Consider the following 22,491-nt stretch of genomic DNA (forward strand, 5'->3'; position numbering starts at 1 on the left):
GCGAGGTTTGGAACCGCCAAGGGGCCCTAACTCCGCCTCCCCAAGATTTTCCCCCACCGCCTAGCTGCAGCTGTCACATGTGATCGCGACGTGCATCGTCGATGAATTTCCCCATCGGGCCTAGGACGCCCTCGTGCGAGGGAGCTGCGTGGCCAGCGCACCCGTGTGTGTCATGCCGGACGAACGCCCCCATTTTTTAAATTTTCTTTTAAATTTTGATTTTTTTCGTCTTCTTTCCCCAACAGCGCGGGAGACGGATGCGTGCTTGTGGATCCCCGAAGGACCCGGCGAAAGGGATCACCGATGGGAAGAGGGGGGAAAGGGGGGGGAGGGGACGTTTTACACAATTCCGCGTCTCGCGAGTTGCCCATCGGCGTCCCCTTTGGCCCGACCCTTTTTTCTTTCTTTTTCTTTTTCTTTGTGACGAAGTGGCTTGAGTGATTCGAGGCTTGACATAGGGCCGGGGGGGGGGGAATTCGGGTTCTAGGCGCGATGCCTGCCACGCGGTGGAGTCGAGATTCCTCCAAAAGGGGGCCCGGAGTAGATGTATACCTACTTACCTAGCCAGAAGATGTCCTCACCATCTCGCCAGCCTCGCTTCAAGGCCAAAGTGCGTGGTATCGATCGAAGATGCTTCAGCAACTGTCCCCAGCGTGCCGTTCGTTCGTTCTCCATCGGCCCGGCTACCGAGCCGCCTCATCCTTACCCTAGGGCTCCGAAATCGATACTCACCTTACCTTACCGGTTACTGCTTAGCAGATTGCGACCCTATTCCGGTGGTAAGCACCCTACCTTCCTTACATCATCACTCTCCACTCCACTCCCCCCCCCCATCCCCTTCTTTGACAGCCCGATCAAAAAAAATCTCATGCACACACTGCAGTAGCGGCGTCTTGACAGGTGATTATCGCGTCGTCGCCATCTGTTTCAAACGTGTCGACAATACAGATCTACTACAAACTTTTAAAATTCCGGCACCCAAATGACCCTCTGCCAGACTTTCATCAAATGACGTTTAGCATGACAAATATCCAACCTTTTTTTACGGGTAAGTAAGGTAAAGTAAAGTAAGAAGATGCCTCCCGATCAGGCCAAGCGTCCTTGGCGTCTAAAATTTCCCACCCCGAGCCGTAAGGGGGTATTCGTATCCCGTCCAGAGCCATGGACCCGGATTGATGCACCAGTGGTCGACCAGATGTGTCAAATCGTGGTTCGGGGGAGGTTTTATGAATACATGATGACACGGATCCCGATCGTTCTCGATTCCCAACCCAACCCAAGCAAGCACCCAAGATGGGTTAAAAAGCCAATCTGTGCAAGCTCGAACCTTCGTCCCCGGGCGGATCCAATGAAAAAACGGTGGCGGGCCAGTCGTCGAGGTCATCTACCTATGAAACTTTGAAAAAGCGAGTGGAGTTGGAGTTGGAGTTGGGCGGCGGGTCCAGGGTCCACAGGTGACGGCTTTGCCGCCCCCATGGCTTGAGCCTCTTACGACCCGCCGTCGTGCCAAAAGTCAAACTTACTGGGGATGGGGAAAGTGTGTTTTTGGGGACCGTCCCGACTTGAGAGGCTGTCGAGCGAGGCTGGGCAGGGGCATCCTGGCACAGCGACGCGAGATCCGTTGGTGGTATTCCGGGGCGACCGACATGGAGAAAGTGAGGAGAAGCAAGGACGGAAAATCATCACGTGAAATGAAGGCAGCAGTCTCATGGTGGTCGGTTGGTCGATGCCATCGTATGGTTATGTGGGTATGACATGTTTTTCAATCAGTGGTGAAGGAAGTCAGATCGAGTTGGAGCTGGAGTGGAGAATGAAAGCGTTCAGGGTAAACGCTACAACTGAAAACATAGGCCGCTATCATAAGCAAAATCGCTCACATCCGTATCGTTAAGCATTAGAGGTAGGCAAGCAGCACACATTATATCACCGTAGTCGTAAAGAAAATCTCATCTATCGCTCGCGTGTCAGGCAGCTGATGCCTGGGGAGACACATCCAAAGTTTTCATCCGCTCTTCCACACTCTTCACAGCCTCGTCGTCTAGTGTTCGTTTGACTGTCTTCGGAGGCTGACGGGGGCACTCATTACACTTTTCATGCCCGCAATGACCGCAAGTCTTCTCCGTATCCTGGAACAGCGTTTCGCACTTCTCGCAATTCCATCTCACGTGGGTCCGTATGCTCCTCATTTCTCTTTTGGCCAAGGGAAAGGTCTCTTCGGTGTCGCCTGGATAACCCTCGAGATATTTGTCGGATTTAGGTCTGGGAGGAGTCAGCGATGAAGTTCGGATGCTTGGAATGTGTTGACGTACGGGTCGCGTGGGCATGTGGGGCAGCGCAAATGCTTGCAATTCTCGCATTGAGTAGCCTTGCCCTGGAAGAGTGTCTCGCATTGATGGCACGTCCTGCGCACACGCTGCGTCGGTGCTCTCCTGGTCATCTCTTTCCCACTTGCGCGGTGTACCATGGTGAGAGCACCAGTCTTCTTCTCTAGCCCGTCGTCGGCGGCGAGTCCTTTGCCCTTTGGTACCTGAGACTTGGAGCCCGGGAAGCGAGGGCATTTCTTGCAACGGGTGTGCTGACAATTGCTGCAGACCCTGTCCGCGCCGAATGTAGTCTGGCACCGATGGCAGGTGCGATGGATCCTCATGCGGACCTGCTTCTCCACTCTAGGCAACCCCACTGTGGCCGGCACAGTCCACTCTCCAGGCTCTAATGTCAAGCCATACTTGGCGAAAAGAGCGCGAGCTTTCTCTTCTTGGATAATGTGGTTCTCTTTGGCCGTCATGGCGCCTCTTGTTTTGCTGGCAGCGAGAATGGGTCTGTTTTCCTTGATGATTTGGGAGATGCCAGCAGGGACGGATAGAGTCGGCGTGGTGTCGGCCTTGGTCACTGCTGGTGCTGTGACAGGAGGGCTGTATTTGAGTTAGACCAGGTTCTGAAACCGAGGCTGGGACCAGGTGTCGAAACTTGCTTACCTTCTTGTTGGAGTCGAGCTCGACTCCACTGGGATGACCGGGTCGCTCACAGGCGCAAGTTCCGAGGGACTGGACATGGACTGCCTTTTAGATTTGTCCCTCCTCAAGACTAGGCTTGCTCTTCTCATGAACTTGGCCAAGCCTCTGGGCTGCTTGTCCTCAGGTCCTCCCGAACCACCTTGGCCCGTCGAAGTCATTCTTGTCGAGGGCTGTTGAACCGTGAGGTTCTATGCTGGTCCAATGCTCAATTGAAGTGCCAAATGATAGTGATAGTCAAATGGGAGGCTTCACGGGTGGTGAATCCCATCTATGATGAAGGAGTAACAACTTCCCCCACTCGATGGATGGATCTGCGAAGACGAATGAGGTTCTATCATGAAGAGTATCAGGTACGTTGGTTTCCAGGCGTGTTTGTTCCGAAGGAATCCAGAAGGAGGGGTTTTAGTATGCTGATGCTCCTGATGCTCCTGATGCTCGAAGTTCAGTAGTAATGAAAGAGTACCAGTAGTGGGTGGGGATATTGAGACGACTACGGTACTTTTTTGCTGGACAGCGCTAAACCAAGCCCTCGGGCTGGTTCGCGCTAAGAATTAAGTCAGAGGTAAGGAACTAACAAGCATTCTGCATTCTGCAAGCATCTGCAAGGTATAACAAGGTATAAGAAGGTTAGCTAACGCTTGGGAACTTGGGAAGCCAGTGGCCCAAATGTTGGGAAGAGCGGGCATAATTCCGTGACGCCAAGGCCGAATTTGTTTAGTGCCCTCCTTTTTATCTTTTTTATCTGCGCTGGTTGAAGGTTTTTGTGGAGAATAAAGTGTGATAATGGAGATTGCTCCACCCTTGTCTTCAAATCAAAAGTTGGATGTTGATCTACCGCGGAGCCATTAATCTCCTCATTTATATTGGCTACTACTGAGCATCACACCACTCGATGAGATGACTTCCAATTCATCCACAGTCGCACATCCCAAAATCTCTGCCAAGCCGATGCAACCTTCCCCTCGGTCCCCATCCTCTTTCATCGACTTGCATGTTGGCAAATCGCATTTCCCCCAACAATGATTCCTCCTGCCAACGACTGCCATCCATCTGTGACCTGTCGTCACAATGCGTCGGAAATTCCCAGCGCGCGGGATGGCTTGTTAGTCTCTCGGCATTACATGACTATATTCCTGGCGGGCTCCCGATGCCCGTATCGGTCTGGAGAGTAGGGGCCCGGGAGAGTAGCACGAGTGAAGTGAAGCTTTATTTTAATTCAGCACGTTTTGCCGAAATAATCCACAAGTCACATGGAAAAACGTGAGAGCGTTCTGCATATCACCATTGCTCGTATACACAACCACAATCATCCATAGTGATTCGAAGCGACATGCACTTACGGACATACCTAGCGCTATCACAGTTGATTGTTACTGCATACAGTTCGTGATCGACGATGTCTTGATAGAGATGATGAATTGTGCTTCATCACTACACTACATTACTTTACTTCAATAATCAGTAATCAATCCAAGTTAAAAATGGGGGTTTGTCCGGTATGATGGTTCTCCGTATCTCAAACATGGTCCGTCAATTTAGATCCAAACTTTCTTTTTTTAAGGTGATGACAGGCTTGGTAGCTTGGCAGCTTGGCAGCTTGGCAGCTTGGCAGCTTGGCATCCCTGCGTCTTCGTTTTGACTCTTGAGCCTTCGCTTGCGACCCTGCCCTGCCCTTGGATTCATCTTAACTCTACTTTACTTTAAATCTTAACCCCAACCCATTCATTATTGGCTACCAACCTAATCCTTATTCGGCCACCTGCAGTCAGTCTTTAAGGCTGAGCCAGAAAGTTCAAAGCTCTGTCATACCTATTGAATTGCTTTCCTCCAATCTCGAGAACACGAAACGAATCATGTGATGAATTGGCATCAAGACACGTATGAAGAAGCCCATTGCTCCTTCGTGCTTATTCAGCTTCAATGGCTGCAGCCTAAGGTGCTCTTATACCCGATCGCGTAGTCGCTAAAGGAAAACTCTCACAACATTTAGTGACTTCGTTAAGTGACTTTATCTTCTTTCCTCCCCAGATATATTTGCGGTGATGTCGGTTCGGGGATTCCACAAACCCGTGGCGCAGAGCAGGGCGAGATTATTTGACCGTGCAGGACGGAGTGGCTCAGATTTCTCTCCTTTAGTTGATGCTTTTCACCCTTCCTTTCCAGCCTCGGTTGAGGATTACATCTCAGAGACGTGTGAATTGAACACGGAAGCCCCAACACTTGGCCGGCTCGCTAATGATAGTAATTGCCTAGACGGGTACCCCTGTCATGGTAACCGCTTCGGGCACAATGCCCGATCTCGAGTGAACAACGCCTCAATGAATTGGGACTCTGCTGAGACTGACAGCGCAAGCGATGCCCATTGCTACCATGCAGAGGGTCATGGAGATACCCTTTCGCGTGGCACTAATGGTCTCCTATTCAAATTGCCTTCGGAGGTGTCAGACCTGATACTATCATACCTGTCACCGGCAGCGCTCGATGCTGCTAGGCACACTTGCAAGGGTTGGCGGACGAGGATTTTGTCCAATACTTGGGTATTAGCCTCAGTTCTCGGCGTCGAAGAGAAAAGGCCACCGTTGGATGCATCATCAGGGGGTAAAATTAGCCATCGAGATCTTCTGAAGAATCTGGACTGTGACAGCGACCTACCGGCGACTTCCCAGCACCCGGACGCCTGGCGTACCCGGTTCCGAACACGAAACTTGGAGTTTTCAATACCGTCGCCATCTTCGACACTGACGAGGCCTGCTTTTGTTGCTGCCGCGAGGACGGGTACTCAAAATGGATTTCTGGCCTTCCAGCTACAAGACTCGGCCCAAAGTACAGGGAATCGCTTGAAAAACACATTGGTTATCTACCGCTTCGATTCGGCTGACCTTCCATGGTATGCTGGCTCCATTCATAATGTTGGAGGCCAGGGCGCACTGCGTATCATGGGTGTAGCCGAAATCAGACGGCACGCGGAATGGGTACTAAAGATAGAGATCGGCGATACTGCTGGGCTTTACTCGTTGACTGCTCGCAAAGCCTTTTCGAAGTCTGATTCCCGGTTCTCATTGACAATGTTGAAACCTTGGGAGAAAATACCTGGCATATCACATGACAGATTCACAATCCAAGGAGTCGATGGACCTCCTGAGTCCCTCCCGAGTGGCGACCAGTCTTGGAATGTTTTAGCACCTTTTCCGCCGAACGGAGGAGTATGTGTATCACCCACTTTTCGTTAGAACTCTGGCACTACGATGCTAATATGGTGCAGCTTCGCCATGTTTGTTTCTCAAAAGGCCTCCGCAAACACACAGAGCCTCGCTTCCTGGCTGAGCAGACGAAAACCGGCAATATACATGTTATAATGGAAGTCGACCCCTCCGAAAGGCCGTCTCAATACGCCAGCTATTCGCAGTCAAAATCTCTGTCAAATGGTTCTGAAAGAGGCAATCACTACTTCACGGGCACAGCGCTTCTGTCCCGCCCTCGACCAAATTCGGTCTATAAAAATGTTGCAGTCGCACCAACCACTGTTAAAGATGGGGGTATTCGAGCCGCCATTATTTGGCAGACCACAGATTTGGAGGAACCAATATCCGAACTCTACATTTACGATATCCCAGAAGCGATTTACTATGAACCCTGTAGATCATATAACCAAAAGATCTCGGTAAACGTCTCTGCAACCTCTGGAGAATTCGGTGAAGGTGCAATCCTACGACCTTGCCGCCTTGTCCAAGGGAAGCGCGTCACGTCCCTCGACCAGCACATGGGTGGCACCCATCCATCTAGTCCTCTCTACCGCCGTGCATTTCCACAAGAGACAGCACTGGGCGGCCTCCAATTCCCTCATACGACTGAGAATCAGGAGACCTACCCACGAAACGTGCAGTACCAGAAGTGCTTTGCTTGGGGTCCAGCCACTTCTGATGGGGCATGCACACAAATATCCTTCAAGGTCTTCGATCTCAGCTTCGCGGACCCGCAACGCTTGCACTCCCTCATCACCCACGGCGTAGGAGCGGGGCAGCGACGGGATCAAAAACATCACAACATAGCGCTCAATGCCCTTCATTGCGCATGCGCGTTGCACGACGATGCTTTCCGGATCGTTGTCCCCGACGTCACAATCGTCGAGGCCAAGCCCGCCACAAAGCGCGACAATGCGTGTGAGAGCGCTCCGTCCTGGCCGGAGAAACCCGCTACTCCGAAGGAAATCTTGTCATTCAGCGGGATCGGGTGGTCCTTTTGGCCGCAGCGGAAACCGACGTCGGCTCCGGACAGCGCGCCAAGCGTCGGTAGCTTGTCGCGCGATGATTCATCGGCGAGGCGGGCGGCGCTGGAGAGACGGCAGGAGTGGCTGCGGGGTCGTATCCTGGGGATGAAAAGGGCGGGGCTGACGGATTTCGAGATCGCGGAGCTCTGGAACATGAGCGCTTGGACGCAGTACGGGCAGGTTAGGAAACCGGAGGGATGGCAGGAGTTGGGGAAGGGTCACGGAGGAGAGTGCGTATGATGATTTGACGGTAGCGTAATATCAAGTATTTTTTTTCCCGCAAATCGAGCGCGAAATGTACGGATGAATGTGGAAGTTGTGGATGGCTCGAGGTGTTCGAGACGAGAAGATGCAGCCGAGATGGAATGGCAAGGATATATAAAGACTTAGGAATGAATTCTTTTGTCAAAGCTTCTGAAAAACTAGGTTTTGTAGTGTAGTGGTTATCACTCCGGATTTTGATGTGGCCAATATTCCGGCAACCCCAGTTCGAATCTGGGCAAGACCTCACTGAACCTTTTTTTCCTTTCTTCGCTTTCTTTGCTTGTTATTTTGTTCGTCGATCGAGTTTTTTTTTTTTGGAGGGATCGATCGGTGCGCGGGAACGCGTAGCCGAGTTGAGTGAGGTCTCGTCATCGACCTTTCATTCCTTCTTCGTTTTTCGCCACCGAGCAAGCAAGCGAGCATCCCTTGTGAGTTTGCGAATGTCAAATGCGATGGATTGAACTAGGTAGGTAATAGAACGCTGTATACATAGATGAGTTAAAGGGCATCTTGTGATACATAAATATCATGTTCCGGACTAGAACATGGCTCAGTACTTCAAAGGTGCAGCCCGAACACATCAGCCTGTCTCAACGACCTTTTCTATTCCCTCCCAAACGGCTTCGACTCCCCCCGATCGCTGCCGCAGATCGATCGGTTCAATGTGACATACGGAGCGTGGCATTTGGCCTGAGGACAAGCAATCAGATTTATCGATAGGATATGCGACGTCGAGTTCTACAAGAGGAGGATGAGAGTTGAGGAATGGGACATGGTCCGAGGAATAGAGGAGATCTAGCTATGGTGGACGGGTGTTTGAGACGGGGATGAACGGTTGCGGCTTGTTTGGTGTACAGATGTCTATTGAGCGGTAGGTCTTTCTTTCAAAGACTTTGCTTGAGTTGTTGTTCGTTGGTCGAGAAAGCTGCCTTTTTTTTCTTCTTTTTTTTGGAGCGAGGCTGCAATGTGGACATTCTGTATTTCAATTTTCTTGATTTCATCATTAGAATCAATTCGTGGGTAAATTATAGAATCGGATATACAGGCAATACTAATACAACAGACGGCCATATGGTTTTGTAAATTGTAAATTCGGTACATTGATATGACAAATGTACGTGAGCTTTAAGCTTTGGCGCTAGAGACCCCTGCCACTTCCTACTTCCGAGGGCCCAAGGCCTTTGTTTACATTTTGCGCAAACGCAGAACACCAAACACACCCACCTCATTTTCGAGCTTTGCTCTTTCCTCACAAGCTCCTGTGGCAAAGCCTTTACGCAGCCCGAATGGACTACAACAGCACCCGCATGAGCCAGCAATTCCGCTCCCAAAGCCAGCCCACTGGCGGCCGAGGGAAACAACAACAAATTGACCCCGACGTCATGATGCGCCTGGTATGTCGCAATGCCTCCATAATCCCGCACTGCAGTCGCTAACGGCGCGATACCAGCCCGACCGAGAAATCGTCGGATGCATCAGCGACATCGGCGTCCAATTCGCACTGGAGGACCTGCAGAAACCCAACCCGCAGCAGATACAGAAGATCTTCGAATGGTTTGCGGAATTGCTCATGAATACAACGCGGGAGACGGTGGAGCCGGCCATGCGTGCTGCTGCGGAGGAGATTTGCGGGGAACATATGGAGATCGTGCCGCCGGATACGAGGAATTTGATGGGCTTTTACGTGTCGCTACGGAAGTTGCTGGTCGAGGTAGGACTGCACACTGGGTGCTGTATGTGTAGTGGGCTAACGGGTCTGCAGTGCGGCATTGCAGATTTTTCCTTCAATGACCTGCTCAAACCTACGCACGACCGCCTCGTCAAGATCTTCTCCTACGTCATCAACTTCGTCCGTTTCCGAGAGTCGCAGACCGCTACTATCGACGAGCACTTCAACAAGGCCGAAAGAACCAAATCCCGCATTGAGACGCTCTATCTTGAGAATCAAGACATGGAGTCACGGCTTGACGAGATGAGGCGGGAGCGCAAGTCAATGGATCAACAGGTCAAGGAGAAAACGAAGCGCAACGACGAGCTGAAGCAGCGGCTGTTAGAGCTCAAGAAGGGCCAAGAGCGAGTGGCGGAGCGGTTGGAGAGAGTACGAGGCGAGAAGGGCAGGCTGACGGGCGTGCTGGAAGAGAAGACGGAGAGATGTCTCGGCGTGAGGCAAGAGTCTGAGAAGCTACGACCATACGTTTTACAGTCGCCGGCTGCTTTACAGGCGAATCTGACGGAGCTGTCCGAGAACCTGGGACGGGACAGATCACAGATCGACTCGCTAGAGAAGCGAACAAGAGCCCTCCAGACCAGCACCGACACATTCGGCGTAGTGACGAACGACGTCGTCTCTTGCACCAAGATCCTGGAAGAAATCTCAAACGAGCTGCACAAAGAAGACGAAGAAAACCTCAAAGCCGCCAAACGACGGGACGCCCTCTCGGAACGTGGCAACAACGTGCGAGAAGTCGAGCGAACGGAAGCGGTGCTGCAACGGCACTTGAAGAGATGGCTGGAGCGAACGGAGACGGTGAGGAACGGGAGCCGGGAGAAGGCGCAGTCGGCGAAGGAGAAGATGGAGGAGCTGAGGAGCGTACACCGCCGACTTACGGAGGAGAGGGTGGATAAGGGACGGGAGATGGAGAAGAGGAGGGTTAGGATTGAGCAGACGGAGAAGAAGGTATGTTGAGGGTCCAGACAGTCTTGAGCGCATCCACTAATCAGATAACGTCAGATGGCCGACCTGAAAGAGAACATCGAGGACGAGATCCACTCGGCTCACGACCAGTATCTGAAGATGGACTCGCACGTCAAGCTTTACATGAACGAGATCGAACATCTGATGTAAACGGAGGAATTGAAACTCTAGAGCGATGATAAATGCAATGCGATGCCATGGCAAACGGCGTTCTCGTGTTGTGCAGTTGGATAACAACCTCACATGCAATCCTTTCCGTTTCCATACTCCAAGATACCACCACGATCTCTCTTGAGACAACAGCCGCCATGAACTTGCAGTCATAGATCCCTGCGGACTTTTTACAACAACGACTTTCCCAACTCCAATCCTCTCTCCCTCCCTCCCCCACTCTCCCGTCTCATTCATTCATTCATTCATTCAGCAAGTAGTGCAGAAGAAAACCAATCACATCCGCCCTCTTCACCATCCAGACAGACCAAACATCCATCCATCAATTAACAGACGCGAACATCGCAATCGGCAGAGATCATTCTTCCCGCTCCTGCACCTATCCGCCCAACGGATCCATCGTCCTTTGAACTCCCTCCCGACAGACCGGTTTAGACGGCCGTGATGAATACCTGGCTGGCTGCGCTATCGGATGCAGAGCGTGCGAGAGGAGGTGGTCGGAATGGTTATTATGATGTATATCTTTGGGTTTGCTGGTAGAGGACTTTGCGATCTTGCGGCAATGAGGGGTTCGGATGGGTTAGGAAGGTTTGTTGGAGCATGCTTGGCAGCGTACGTAGGTAGGGGTTGAGGGAACGGATACGTATGGGTTTGGGTTGCGGGGTGCGGGGGCTTATGGGAGTGGGTTGGATCGCGAGGGTGTGCCGAGCGAAGCTGTGGCGGAGGGATGATGGAAAGCTGGGGATGTGGAGGCAGGGTTGAGATTGTGCGTGTCCATACGGTATTCCTGAGATGCGAGGGATGGGTGCGTTGACGGGGATGGAATCAAGTCGCCTTCACCATTCTTTGATACCCTGATTCAATCCGGGCTTGTGATAGTACCGCGCGACCTCATTTCAGCATGGGGAACCGTTCCCATTTTCTCGTCTTCTTCCCCACGTTGCTCTCCTCAATTCCTCCATTCCTAAACGCCAGCTCGTAAACTGTAAAGAGCAATCGCAGGCTGGAGACGCTGCGTGCATCCCTGATCTCCGCTCGTCTCTTCGTCAAAACCATCAATGCCGCCTCGCTATCTTTCCCACTGCGGATAGGCACTTCCGCGTCAAACTCCGCCATGGGCTCGTCAGGCTGCTTCGTATATTGTTCGTCTTCAACCTCGTTCCAAATGCCGATCGGAATTTGGTGTAGTTTCGGCACATATGTCGGCTGCTGGGCTGCAAGATCTCGGGTCAGTCTTTGGAGCCTGTTGCGATCTGCTACTTCGAGAGACAACCTATTTGCCAGGTCCGCGACCCGTCGGTTGAGGAAGTCGGTGGGCAGTAGGTTCAAACCGGGCCGCCGCCGTTGAGGCATTTGGTGGATCAGGTGTGTTCATGGTTGCTGGAGTGGAAGGTCCGCAGCCTATCGTTTGATAGGGTTTGTGGATGGATGATGCTTGGCGAGATTGTAGGATTTGCTTCTCGGTTGATGAGGAAAAACATTGGGAGAGAGAGGATAGAGTGGATGTTTAACTGCTAGCGGTGTTTGTTTGCGTGGTGGAGATGGGGTTGTGAGCTGGTCGCAGAGCGAATGGTTGTAATAGTGTCATGTTTTAAACAGGATTTACTGGAAGAAACGTGATCTCTTATTCAACGCAGATCCTGGACCTGTGAAAATCATGTTCCTACTCCCGTACGTGCTTCTTGCATCTTTGCAGATAAATAAGCCAACAGGCTCCTGGATTATCATGTGGAGCAGATTTTGTCCATAAAAGTGCAGCGTTGCGTGCTTCGTAGATAACGGCTCTTGCCAATTGTCGACATCGTATCTAGAAAGGCCTGTGGATTCGCTGAGAGATAACCCACTGTAGACTGATTCAAAACAGGCGCATCGGGTTTGATGCGTACTCTAAAGATGCCCTGCTGCATGCTTCCATGATCATGTTTCTCGTCGTCTTTCAGATACCTTTCTGGGACAGCTCAGAAATTTAGCTAATGGACAGCCCACTATTAAATTGGTAACGCAGGTGAAGTGCAATCAATGCATACAGATACCGTATTGCATGATGCCCTCATGCATTTCTCGCTGGTACTCGAGGTCGCGCCCCACAAACGTCCAAAGACTCGCTGGAAAATACCCAGTTGGAAACTTCGTACCAGTCTGACCTTTCCTGTGTAGGACTCCAGAACACCTCGCCCTATCTTGAAGGGCCATCGAATATATAGTCAGTCCAATGTCTCCAAATATTCGTGTCGCTCCAAAGCCTCAGCCGTGCATGCTTTGCATAAACCGCGTCGCTTTAAGCTTTGAATGGGTTCCCATGTTAAAGAGCTTCATTAGATCTACGTCAGCTTTCAGTACTTGATTATCCCAGCCGGCTACCTTATCTAGTAGCTTGGGGCTTCCGAGCTTAAGCTTGGGAATGTCCCAGAAGGGTAGATGGCTTTGACTATTTTCAGACGGGCTTCATTGAAAAGCGCATCAAACAGCATTTTTCACTTGTAACCACGATTGTTGAGGATGGAGAAATATGTAACCTAGTCGTGCCACTTCGATGTTCGGCGCGCGCTTGTGGCGGCTAAACTGCTTACACCAAGATAAAGGAGCAAGAAACTAAGTTTGTCCCTCTTAATATTGTCACGTCTTAATATTGTCCGAAGAAAGATGCTTTATTAGCTATTTCAAGAAGTTGACCGACCCTCTCTATCGTCAATGGAACAACAAACACTCGCGTTGAGGGCCATGGTTGACGAACATGACTCCTTGAAAGAGTTCGATTGTGGACGAGGCCTAGTCTCAGGTAGGTTGTCTTCCTATTTTTGTCCGAAGAGTGACGGGGAAGCTGTCTACATAAACCATGATAAAACCTTCTCAGTCTCGACAGACACAACCATCTCTCCATCCAATCTATTAATTTCAAGTTCTACATCTGCCGTACAACTCAAGCCCGTCATGCATTCCCTCACTCTTGTGAGTTCCATCCTTTTGGCATTGAGTGCCGGCACTCTCGCCCAGAATACCTCAGCATCAAACAAAGCTTCCAACATGATCATCACCGTCTCGGACGGCTTGAACTGCAACCAAAATGGGACCGGCATCAACTTCACTACACCGCTGCTTTACAACGTACAAACAACCAACTTCGACAACAACTCCATGCAAATCTTATCCTACTCCCTCAGCCGAGCTACCACCCTCCAGGAACAGCTCGACTTCAGCGGACCCACAAGGGGTATGGGCACTGTCAACGGCGACCCAGAGCAGTGCACGTTGTTCCACGAAACGACGAGCCCGAATTCGAATGGTAATACTTTGGTCGCGAACCAGTGTTATGGTCTCCTCCTGGGGCCAGCAGAGGTGAGTATCCTTTCACACGGACACCTTGTGCGGCAGCTACTGATTGTTCCTCACAGTGCCTCAGATTCTTTGTACACAGTTAGCCGTGCAAGGGACCAATGACAATTTGTTGCCCTATGTTTGGTACCGTTTTGATATTTTCGAGGTCTCTACGCAATGGTACAAAGTAATAGTGGTGGAAGTAATGGCATGGTACGTTTTGAAGTAAGGTGATAATGATACGAGACAGTCAGACTGAGTAGGAAGCTTTATACATACTTAGCGTGTTCAAAAAAATGTCGATAAAATGGCATCTGCGTCGGGTTCCCCCCCCCAACCTGTTGCAATGTAAATTGAATCTGGATGAACTTTGACGCTTCTTGCGCAGTTTCTGTTTGGCGTATTCATAAATCCTGAAACGCTTGACATCGTCACTTGTCACCCGCACCGGCGTTATAACTGCGTGATTACTATAGATAGGTGGAGGGCGATCCGACGCAGATGCCAAGAGATCGAAATCTTTTGATATTCTAAAACTGTTGGCATTCCCCGGAAGCCCCCTTGGGTACCTGTCACCCCCCCGGCTCAACTGAAGGGAAGGATGAACCATTCGTACTTCAAAACTTTCTGTCTAGTCGTTTTTGTCTGCCATACCGTCCTTGTCTCAGCCAAGTACACAGTACTCCGGGTTGTTCGACATCCGTCGCACAATTGCTCATTCGCATTCAAATCTCGTCCGCAACCCGACCATCCCCCCCCTTCCAGGACGTCAATATAGATTCGGCTTTCGCAAGTCCAGAACTTGTCTGTAAGCTCACTCTCGTCCGCTGCTCCTTTTCTTGATCCTTCAAAATGCCAGGCGATAGTGGCACGATCGAGAAGTTGCCAAAGGAGTTTCTCCTACGGATCTTAAGATATCTGTATCCTCCAGCTGCATTCCAACCCTTTGACGTGGAGTCGAATTGTCAGGAAGACGGCGCCTGGCATGATAGGCTGCTAAGCGCTCATTTCGATATCGTGAGCGTCTCCGCGGTTTCCCGCTTGTTCCATGCTCTATCAGTCAGCTTCGCAACAAAGCCACTCTCGACTCCTCACCGAAGAAAAGAAAAATGACCTCATACTCCGTGCAGTGAATGAATTCAGTCTGGCTTACGTCGAAAATACGGGCATGATGCGCAGGCTGGAACGGGACTACCACCGTAGCAGTTGGGGATCCAGCAAGACCTTGGCCACAGGAGTTTCATTCAGACAGGTCTTCCAGGCAGGAATGCGTGCGATTACAAGCAATATTGTTGCCAAAGAATGAGTTGGCTTGATGTCGGATACAATCACACACGTCGAGCAATACGGTGCAGGCAGATTCTTCGACGCCCTGGAAAACTCGTGAGAGACGGTCACATCTCGCGCTTTGGGGTTGGAAAGGATGAGTGGCTCGTGAGGTGGTTGGCGGTACTCGAGACGCGAGAGCAGCTGCCGCTTCAAGTCCTTGCGTTGACGGTGTAGGCTGGGATTCCGTTGCGAGCCGGTGAGAGGAAGGATACCTGCGGGGAGAAAGTTGTATTCGATCACTTGCAACAACGCAACCACCCAGTCCACTCCAGCTCCGACCTGTCGAATCTGCGGGAGTTATAGCAGTCAAGACAGAAAGGAGATAGATGAATTGGGCGTCTCCTGGGTACAGAAGCTTCCCCGAGTCGAAGAGCAAATCTAGTGGCCCTTCATCGAAAATTTCGCACTTGTCTTCTCAGCTCGAACTGACTCTGTCGTAATTGATCTCATCCCTCCAACGCCCTAATGTGTGCATCCTGCAAATCCCGGTGAGGATGGAATGAGGCTTTGCTTATCTCTGTTCGACGAGTAGTCGCGATGGGACTTCACTAATAGACAAACGCTGATGCAGATGTACGCGAGAACGTCACGGAGGAGCGCGGGAGGTGGAGGGTTGGTATCAGAATAAGAGAAGACAAAGAAAGGATTTTGCACAGTGAATCAGTTGAATCTAGATTGAAGGCTCTGGAGAACCACGCACTGTGTTTTTGAATAGAACAAGGGAATGTGGGAAGATTGCCTGTTGTTACGGCATTTGCCCCCGACACGTTTGAGCAAAGTATTAGGCGCTCTCTCCCTCCATCAAAGCCTCCGTTTGGATCGAAATCAAGCGGGCTCTCCATAAACAAGGTTTCGCTGCCAGCTCCCGCGCAAACCCCTCTATTCAATCCATAAATGGTCTGCTGCCGTTCTGGTAGCCCATTGAAAAGCTTTGCTCGTTTGACTTATCGCCAGAGGACGGCAACAGAAAAAATCGCAATGAAACAGTCGCTGCACTGATGTTGCTATCAGAACCGGTGATTCAATAAGAGATCGAAGTCATGGTCTCCTTCCGCGTCATCTTGCATCCATACGTTAGCCACCCAGTCACCCTAGAATCTCGGATGAAAACCTACCATAGCTCTCCACGTGCTCTCTTCCTCATCTCTTCCTCTTCGTCTTCAAAGATAGGCTCCAGAAAGCGGCCGTAGACCTCTTCACGTTCATCCACCGCCCGCACAACCATTTCCCACGTCAGACAATCAGCCGAAGCCTGAGTCGTTGAAGACAGAAGCGATGTGCCCTTGGCACGCATGACCAATATATCCCAAGATACTTCACGCAAACGATGACTGCCAGCCACAATCCCCTGCATAACCAGGTCTGCCTTTCGCAGTGCTGCCCAGTACTGGCAGGAACGATCGGACTCGGTATACGATACGCATCTTGAGGGTTTCCAACCGGGCGTCTGGTAGGAGTGCGGGGGGTGAAGCGTTTCGTCTGCAAGGGTATATGCCGCCAAATCATCCCAGGCGCCAGGTGGGTTTAGGTCTTTGAGCACCTGGAGGAGAATCTCGTTGGGGGGAGATTCGAGAGACATGGTGGGTGGTAGTAGGACGAAGAGCGGTGGAAAGGCGATGTCTAGGGTATGACTTTAAGAGGTATGTTGCTTCCGTGGAGTGTGAACCATACACTTGGGAGGAGGTTTGATTGGAAGACACGACAGAGCGGTACAGCTGTGACGATCGGGTTGACTGTATGAGTTGCGTTGGTCGTTACTCATGCACCAACACAACGTGAGTCATACACTCACAGTGAAATAGCAGAACGACAAAGGAGAGCGGAAGGTGTAACTATTAGACTGATGGCAAAGTGTTATTAGCACGTGCAAGGTGCGGATCCTGCATGAGAGTGCCGAGACAAGAAGCGTGTAACGCGCATACTAGCCTCGCCAGGTAGCAGACAGGTATAAGTCATACCTTAGATACGTAGTTGAAAGATCCTGGCAGGACAAACACGAATGCAATACAGTAATGCTTTAGTCAAGAGATTCAAGCACAAATACTGAAGGACTTTGATCGTTTACACATGTGCATGCATTCCGGATCATTCTTCTCTAAGCCATTCATGACCAGGGCTGCGACTTTCTTGGTTTCTCTCTTTCAGAGGGTTCCAAATACGACAAGCATGGGCTTTCACAGGTCTCTACCCCTACCTCTCCCTTGCTATGATTGATCTCCTCGTTTACTCGCAACGAGCTAGCAGTCGATTCTGTCGTAGCTAGTCGAACTTCCAAGTCCATCGTGATGAGCGTAGGCCTAGGAAGTCCAGGCGATGTGCTCAGAGGGTAACAAACAGGTGCTTGCTCACGTGCTCACGCAATGATGCTTGATGGCTGTAGTATGGAGAATGTAATGCGCTTGGCAGCAGCCGATCGCTTATCTGCGCACTAGGCGAGCGCCTACCACGTCTAATCAACCCGTTCGAGGTCATCGAAATATCCCGCTGCAAGCCATGGCCTTCGTCTTGCGCTTCCATTGCCACCGAGCTTGTTGCATCAGACGAGAGTGTGATGTGGCTTGGGAGGCCGAAGCTACATCATTTGATTATGTAAACCATTGAGTTTATTTAAAATTGGTAGAAGGGAATATGTTCTCGGCGGAGGGGGCATGCATGTAAAAATGAAAACTACTACTCTAAAAGTGTGTCTTGGCGAGAGATGCCAGCAACGCATGATAAGTACTTTTACACTGTACCCAACAAGCAATATTAGTCGGGGCTAACAGTTAAATCGCAAGCCAAATTGAGACATGAAAAGAGTGTCTTTGCCGAAAATCAGAAAAACAAAACCCTCAACGCTGGCCCGTGCATGCGTTTGCAAATCAAATAATCCGTCTCACTCGCATCCCCCGAGTCTCACTGTCTTCTTCCACACTACTCATTCGACCTCCTCTGGTATTAAAGCTGGGTTCATCAAAAGTCCCAATTTGGTACACTCCCGATGTAGAAGATCAGCCTTGCGTCCAAAGTGTGTTGCGTGTTTGTCATCCCTCAATGCATTACTCACCATCCTGGAGGTCCAGTTGGCTGGATCTGCCAGGGTTACGTAGGGCTCGAATCTCTGGTCAATGCGAATGTCGATGTTGTAATGGTGGCCAACCATTGTTACAACATCCCACTCGGTCGGTAGGTCGCCTTCGTCGTCCGTGCACTCATTACAGAGCCAGTGAATGAGGTAAAGTTGGTCATCCCGACACTCTTCACCGTCGATGGTCGGTCGTTTCCTGTACCCAAAAGCGTACAGCGACCGCGTCCACCACAAGACATTCAGCCTCCCTTCACTGCAAGGCAGCAAAACGACAAGTCAGCAAACATCTTTCCACAAAATCACATCCCGACTTACAATCCAATGAGATTCTGCGCTCTACTCTGGGCGCCGGGAGTCACCTTGAGAAAGTGTTGGAAACAGATTTCGGCCAGTCTTTTTAAGTCTTGTTTCTTCTGCTCGTCCAGAAAGTTGAGTACCCGTGTCGTGTTTTCAGCATCAGAGCTCTCCAATCGGTCGAATAGTCGAAGACGGTGTAGCGCGTGGAAGATCTGGTCGGGGTAGAAGATGTGCAATATGCCTTCGAGCTCTTCCAAAGTCAATAATCTTCCATCAGGCCGAACCCACCAGTAGCTAGCGAAGGCGATGGAGAATATGGGAACAGGCATGTGAGAGACGGAAAGCAATGGCATGTCAGACGTCATCAAAGGGACCTCTGGGAGCGCTGGTAGCTGTTCCCCAGCGCCGCTCGACACTTGTACTAACGACCATATGAGCTGCTGCGTTGCCTCTCGCGTTGTAACTATGGGTCCCATTATGGTGCCGAGGTTTTTGCTCTCGAATACGATAGATGAAGTGTCCGTCACCAGGAAATGGGTCGATCAAGGATAATGATACGTGGATCTCAGAATGGAGAGGGCGAGGAAGACTTTTGGGGAGAGAATCAGCAGATGAAGGATTATACTGAAGGTGTCTTATCAACAATCTGTGAGCCGATGAAAGAATGTACGAAAGATGTCTTACGGGGAGTGTCTGTGTGTGAGCAGATAAAAGAATGTATTGCAGGTGTCTTATGAGAAGTGTGTTCTTGTGAGGAACTTGTGGGCAGATAGAGGAATGAACTGAAGATATGCTGTGAGAAGGAAAACAGCAGATGAAGAGAAAGGCCCCATTTATGGAAAAAGGCAGATATGTCCATCCTTCCTCTAACCTTTTTGAGGGAGTATATTTTATTTTAGATGTGTGATAGGCAAAATATCTACGGCGGAGGTAGTCAATAAAGGTGCAACGTTTCAGCTGCTCAATTCTACCAATTTTAGTTTCGAGATTGTTATATTAGAGGGCGAGGGTGAGATATGCCGTGGGAGATTGAAGCTACTTTCTTTGACACTTTGAATTGTTACAGTTGTCTGAGATTGATAGAGGGGTATGTGCTCTAGGCAGAGGTGGTCGACAAAGGTGGAACGTTTCAGATGCTCAATTGTACCAACTTTAGTCTAGATATTGTTACATCAGAGGGCGAGGGTGAGATGTGCCGTGGGAGGCCGAAGCTACTTCCTTTGATACTTTGAATTGATACTTTGAATCGTTACAATCGTTTGATATTGGTAGAGGGAATTGTGTTCTGGGCGGAGGTGACAAGCATATATGTCGACTGAAACTAGAATCATCTCTTGGCAAGAAATGCCAGCAATGCATGATACTCTATTAACGCTATACCCGACAAGCAATATTAGTCGGGGCTAAAAATTCAAATCGCAAGCTGAAATTCCGTTTTCATATCTTCGTCTCACCCCACCCGTATCTCCCTCATCTCACTATTTTCCACTACGACGGGGTTTTTTTGGAGCCTTTCCTTTCCCCTTCCCAGATGTGTCTCCTGGTGACTCAGAACTAGACTCATATGCCCTCGCCTTGCCCTTGCCCTGGATGGTGCTGTCTGGCTCCTTGCTTCCGCTTGGACTGGGGGTGGACAGAACATTGTGGGGATAGAATGGCTGTTTTGCCTTTTCCCTTCGCCCTTCCTGTTCCTCCTCTTCTTCGTTTGACTCTTCCTCTTCTTCGCTTGACCCTTTCTCTTCTTCCCTGCCTTGCTCTTCCGTGGAGGGACCTGACAGAGGATCATGGATGTTTGAGCGATGCGGACCTCCTCGGGTAGGCTGGCCCGAAGCTGAAGCGGTTGCTGTTAAGGTGGAGGACCTCATTGTTTCGGTGACAGCTGCAATAGGATCGCTTTTGGATCAACTTGTAAGCATATTCTCCTCTGCGCCAATAGAACATGGATCATCTTACGGGGGTAGTCTAAGCTTAGGTAATGGAAACCCCTTGTCTTGTGTATATCGCACATGCATCCCATGAGCCTTGTTCGCAAAGTGAAGCAGAATTGCTCTGTCCATCATAACCCCAGCCACCGCTTTGGTGATATCTTTTTCTGGTGTTGCTAATAACTCGAATACACGAATTGAACCGGCCTCGACTTTGAACACATAAATTCGGGCAACTTGTATGGCCACAAATTCGCTTATGTGGTTGTCTTCGTCGTCGCGGCAAAAATGGTATAAAGGGTATAGGATGCAGAGCTGTTCAAACCGGATTCTTTTTTGGTTCCATTCAGGCATGACAAAGAACCGCATTGGCAGTCTCTTTAGTCTATGATCCAGCAAAAAGAAGAATTCAGCGATGTAACAGTTGGCAGAATCATGTCTGGACTTACAGCCCCTCGAGAATCTCGATTCTGTCTGTAGCATCCCCGCCCTTTGCCTCGTCTTTTGCCCTCCATGTCTCAAGTAGGTTTCCGACTTCGTCCTTTAGGTCTTGTTGGTGTTGATCGTCTTGCTCGACCAAAGCTCTGATTTTGATTGTCAATGGATCTTTGGGGTCGTCGAAATGTTCCAACAACTTGGAACTGGGGGGAGAGTCGTCTAGGTCGCACATGATGCTGATTATCCCAAAGACCTCGGGTTGAACTAGAGGCCTTCCCCTAAGATCGAACCGATTGTTGGCAACGAAGATACGTTCGAGCTGGTTAGTGGAGATGGTTTGACCGCCCGCGGACGGCACATATCCGGGCTTTTTCGGCATGTTGGCAGAGATATCGTTTGAATAAGATGGATGAATTGCCGATCTTCAGGGAAAGGAATTGGTCAAAGAGGATGGTGTGCGGAACTTTGATAATGAGAGGGTGTGCTTTGTGTCGAAGGTGGCTTTTGGAGGAGAGAATCAACAGATGAAAGAACGTGCTAATTTTTTTATGAGGAGAGCAACAACTGACAGAAAGATTTTTTGAAGGTGTCTTATGAGGGGTGTGTGGGTAGGTGAGAGAAAGTGCTGATGTTGTATCATGAGGAGTGCGGGAACAAATGAAAGAGTGTGCTGAACTTGTTCGATGAGGAGTATGAAGAGAAAAACAGAAGATGGAGGGAAGGAGTCCAGCTTTTATAAGAGAAAGACAGACATACTGTCTCACCATCCCCTCCATAGTTCCCTCGGCACTTGCACGATGTTCAGAGTACGAGGATTCTGAGACAGTGCAGCCATGGAACTCGCCCTTTTTCGAAGGCAGAGGCGTCCAAATGGGAGGCTGCATGCTCAGAGAGACATCACTGTTTGAGACCTGATGTGTATTCGAGTCTCTGAGGTTGCAAGAGCATGTCTCAGGCTCCCAGATGACAGAGATGCGGTATTATGATTGGTGACAGAGAAAATTTCGAAGCCTAGAGTGGGTCTGTATCTGAGAGCTGAGGTGTTTGAGCCTCCGAAGTTGCAGGAGCGTTTCTCAGTTTCCCTGGCGAAGGAAATGAGGCAAAGCTGTTGCCGAAGGAGAGGGTGCCCCAGCCTAGAGTGGGTCTGCATGTTTGTAATGTGGGTCTGGAAAGCATGTGCGGCTGCCGGCGTGCCAAAGCCTGCCGCAAAAATTGCCCTGACATGCCGAGATGGTTCGCTACTGGTCCTCGAAACCATACCGCTGCCTAGTGTATGCCCGTCTGGGGCTGCTCCTGTGACAGCATCCATGAGCACATCAGGCGAGGACGCAAGAAACCGACCGTACAAAAGCTCGGCCTCGAAGGTTTTCCTGTTTCAAAATTGTCGCCCAACAGTCATTTGCCACGATCTCCTCAACGATACCACTACCCTGGTGTTTTATTTTTCTATCCCCGGCCGCTGTGACAGAGTTCCTTGTGCCTCAGCCGTGGGCGTCAATGCGAAGACACAAACGCGGTGTCGCAGCGTGGTTGGAGTAGATCTGCCACCCATAGACGCTGTCTCCAAAGTGCATCGGAACCTCGGCGTAAAGAGCGCGGCATGGCCTCGAAAGGTTGCCCGAACTCGAAACGTTGCGATTAAAACATTTGGCGCTGATGCATTATGTGCCAAGAACTTAGAAATGGGCATGAATCGCTGAAACATTTAG

The 22,491-nt window shown here is 50.4% G+C and overlaps 8 protein-coding genes and 1 non-coding gene across 9 annotated transcripts; 4 read left to right on the forward strand and 5 right to left on the reverse strand.

The window, feature by feature from the left end:
• Window positions 1-1,964: 1,964 nt before the first annotated feature.
• HO173_013174 (uncharacterized protein) lies at window positions 1,965-3,172 on the reverse strand (the record flags this gene model as incomplete). Its single annotated transcript, XM_037314999.1, has 3 exons — window positions 1,965-2,259; window positions 2,310-2,912; window positions 2,976-3,172. 3 exons carry the CDS (start codon window positions 3,170-3,172, stop codon window positions 1,965-1,967), a joined length of 1,095 nt encoding a protein of 364 aa, XP_037158155.1.
• A 1,884-nt stretch (window positions 3,173-5,056) lies between these two features.
• Window positions 5,057-7,521, forward strand: HO173_013175 (uncharacterized protein; the record flags this gene model as incomplete). The annotated part of the gene is made up of 2 exons (XM_037315000.1): window positions 5,057-6,217; window positions 6,277-7,521. The coding sequence occupies 2 exons, from the start codon at window positions 5,057-5,059 to the stop codon at window positions 7,519-7,521; spliced, it is 2,406 nt and encodes an 801-aa protein (XP_037158156.1).
• A 185-nt stretch (window positions 7,522-7,706) lies between these two features.
• Window positions 7,707-7,789, forward strand: HO173_013176. Its single transcript has one exon. It is a non-coding gene; the product is annotated as a tRNA-Gln (tRNA).
• A 1,042-nt stretch (window positions 7,790-8,831) lies between these two features.
• Window positions 8,832-10,390, forward strand: HO173_013177 (uncharacterized protein; the record flags this gene model as incomplete). The annotated part of the gene is made up of 4 exons (XM_037315001.1): window positions 8,832-8,939; window positions 8,996-9,256; window positions 9,308-10,222; window positions 10,277-10,390. The coding sequence occupies 4 exons, from the start codon at window positions 8,832-8,834 to the stop codon at window positions 10,388-10,390; spliced, it is 1,398 nt and encodes a 465-aa protein (XP_037158157.1).
• A 912-nt stretch (window positions 10,391-11,302) lies between these two features.
• On the reverse strand, window positions 11,303-12,099 carry HO173_013178 (uncharacterized protein; the record flags this gene model as incomplete). Its single annotated transcript, XM_037315002.1, has 2 exons — window positions 11,303-11,625; window positions 12,087-12,099. The coding sequence occupies 2 exons, from the start codon at window positions 12,097-12,099 to the stop codon at window positions 11,303-11,305; spliced, it is 336 nt and encodes a 111-aa protein (XP_037158158.1).
• A 1,003-nt stretch (window positions 12,100-13,102) lies between these two features.
• Window positions 13,103-13,830, forward strand: HO173_013179 (uncharacterized protein; the record flags this gene model as incomplete). Its single annotated transcript, XM_037315003.1, has 3 exons — window positions 13,103-13,190; window positions 13,275-13,747; window positions 13,804-13,830. 3 exons carry the CDS (start codon window positions 13,103-13,105, stop codon window positions 13,828-13,830), a joined length of 588 nt encoding a protein of 195 aa, XP_037158159.1.
• Window positions 13,831-15,938: 2,108 nt separating this feature from the next.
• HO173_013180 (uncharacterized protein) lies at window positions 15,939-16,634 on the reverse strand (the record flags this gene model as incomplete). The annotated part of the gene is made up of 2 exons (XM_037315004.1): window positions 15,939-16,059; window positions 16,171-16,634. The coding sequence occupies 2 exons, from the start codon at window positions 16,632-16,634 to the stop codon at window positions 15,939-15,941; spliced, it is 585 nt and encodes a 194-aa protein (XP_037158160.1).
• Window positions 16,635-17,972: 1,338 nt separating this feature from the next.
• HO173_013181 (uncharacterized protein) lies at window positions 17,973-18,895 on the reverse strand (the record flags this gene model as incomplete). Its single annotated transcript, XM_037315005.1, has 2 exons — window positions 17,973-18,375; window positions 18,438-18,895. The coding sequence occupies 2 exons, from the start codon at window positions 18,893-18,895 to the stop codon at window positions 17,973-17,975; spliced, it is 861 nt and encodes a 286-aa protein (XP_037158161.1).
• Window positions 18,896-19,897: 1,002 nt separating this feature from the next.
• HO173_013182 (uncharacterized protein) lies at window positions 19,898-21,161 on the reverse strand (the record flags this gene model as incomplete). The annotated part of the gene is made up of 3 exons (XM_037315006.1): window positions 19,898-20,312; window positions 20,373-20,729; window positions 20,794-21,161. The coding sequence occupies 3 exons, from the start codon at window positions 21,159-21,161 to the stop codon at window positions 19,898-19,900; spliced, it is 1,140 nt and encodes a 379-aa protein (XP_037158162.1).
• Window positions 21,162-22,491: the final 1,330 nt, after the last annotated feature.

This window comes from Letharia columbiana (genome assembly GCF_014066305.1).
Source record: "Letharia columbiana isolate WasteWater2 chromosome Unknown xpSc0000088_s0, whole genome shotgun sequence".
Taxonomy (NCBI): domain Eukaryota; kingdom Fungi; phylum Ascomycota; class Lecanoromycetes; order Lecanorales; family Parmeliaceae; genus Letharia; species Letharia columbiana.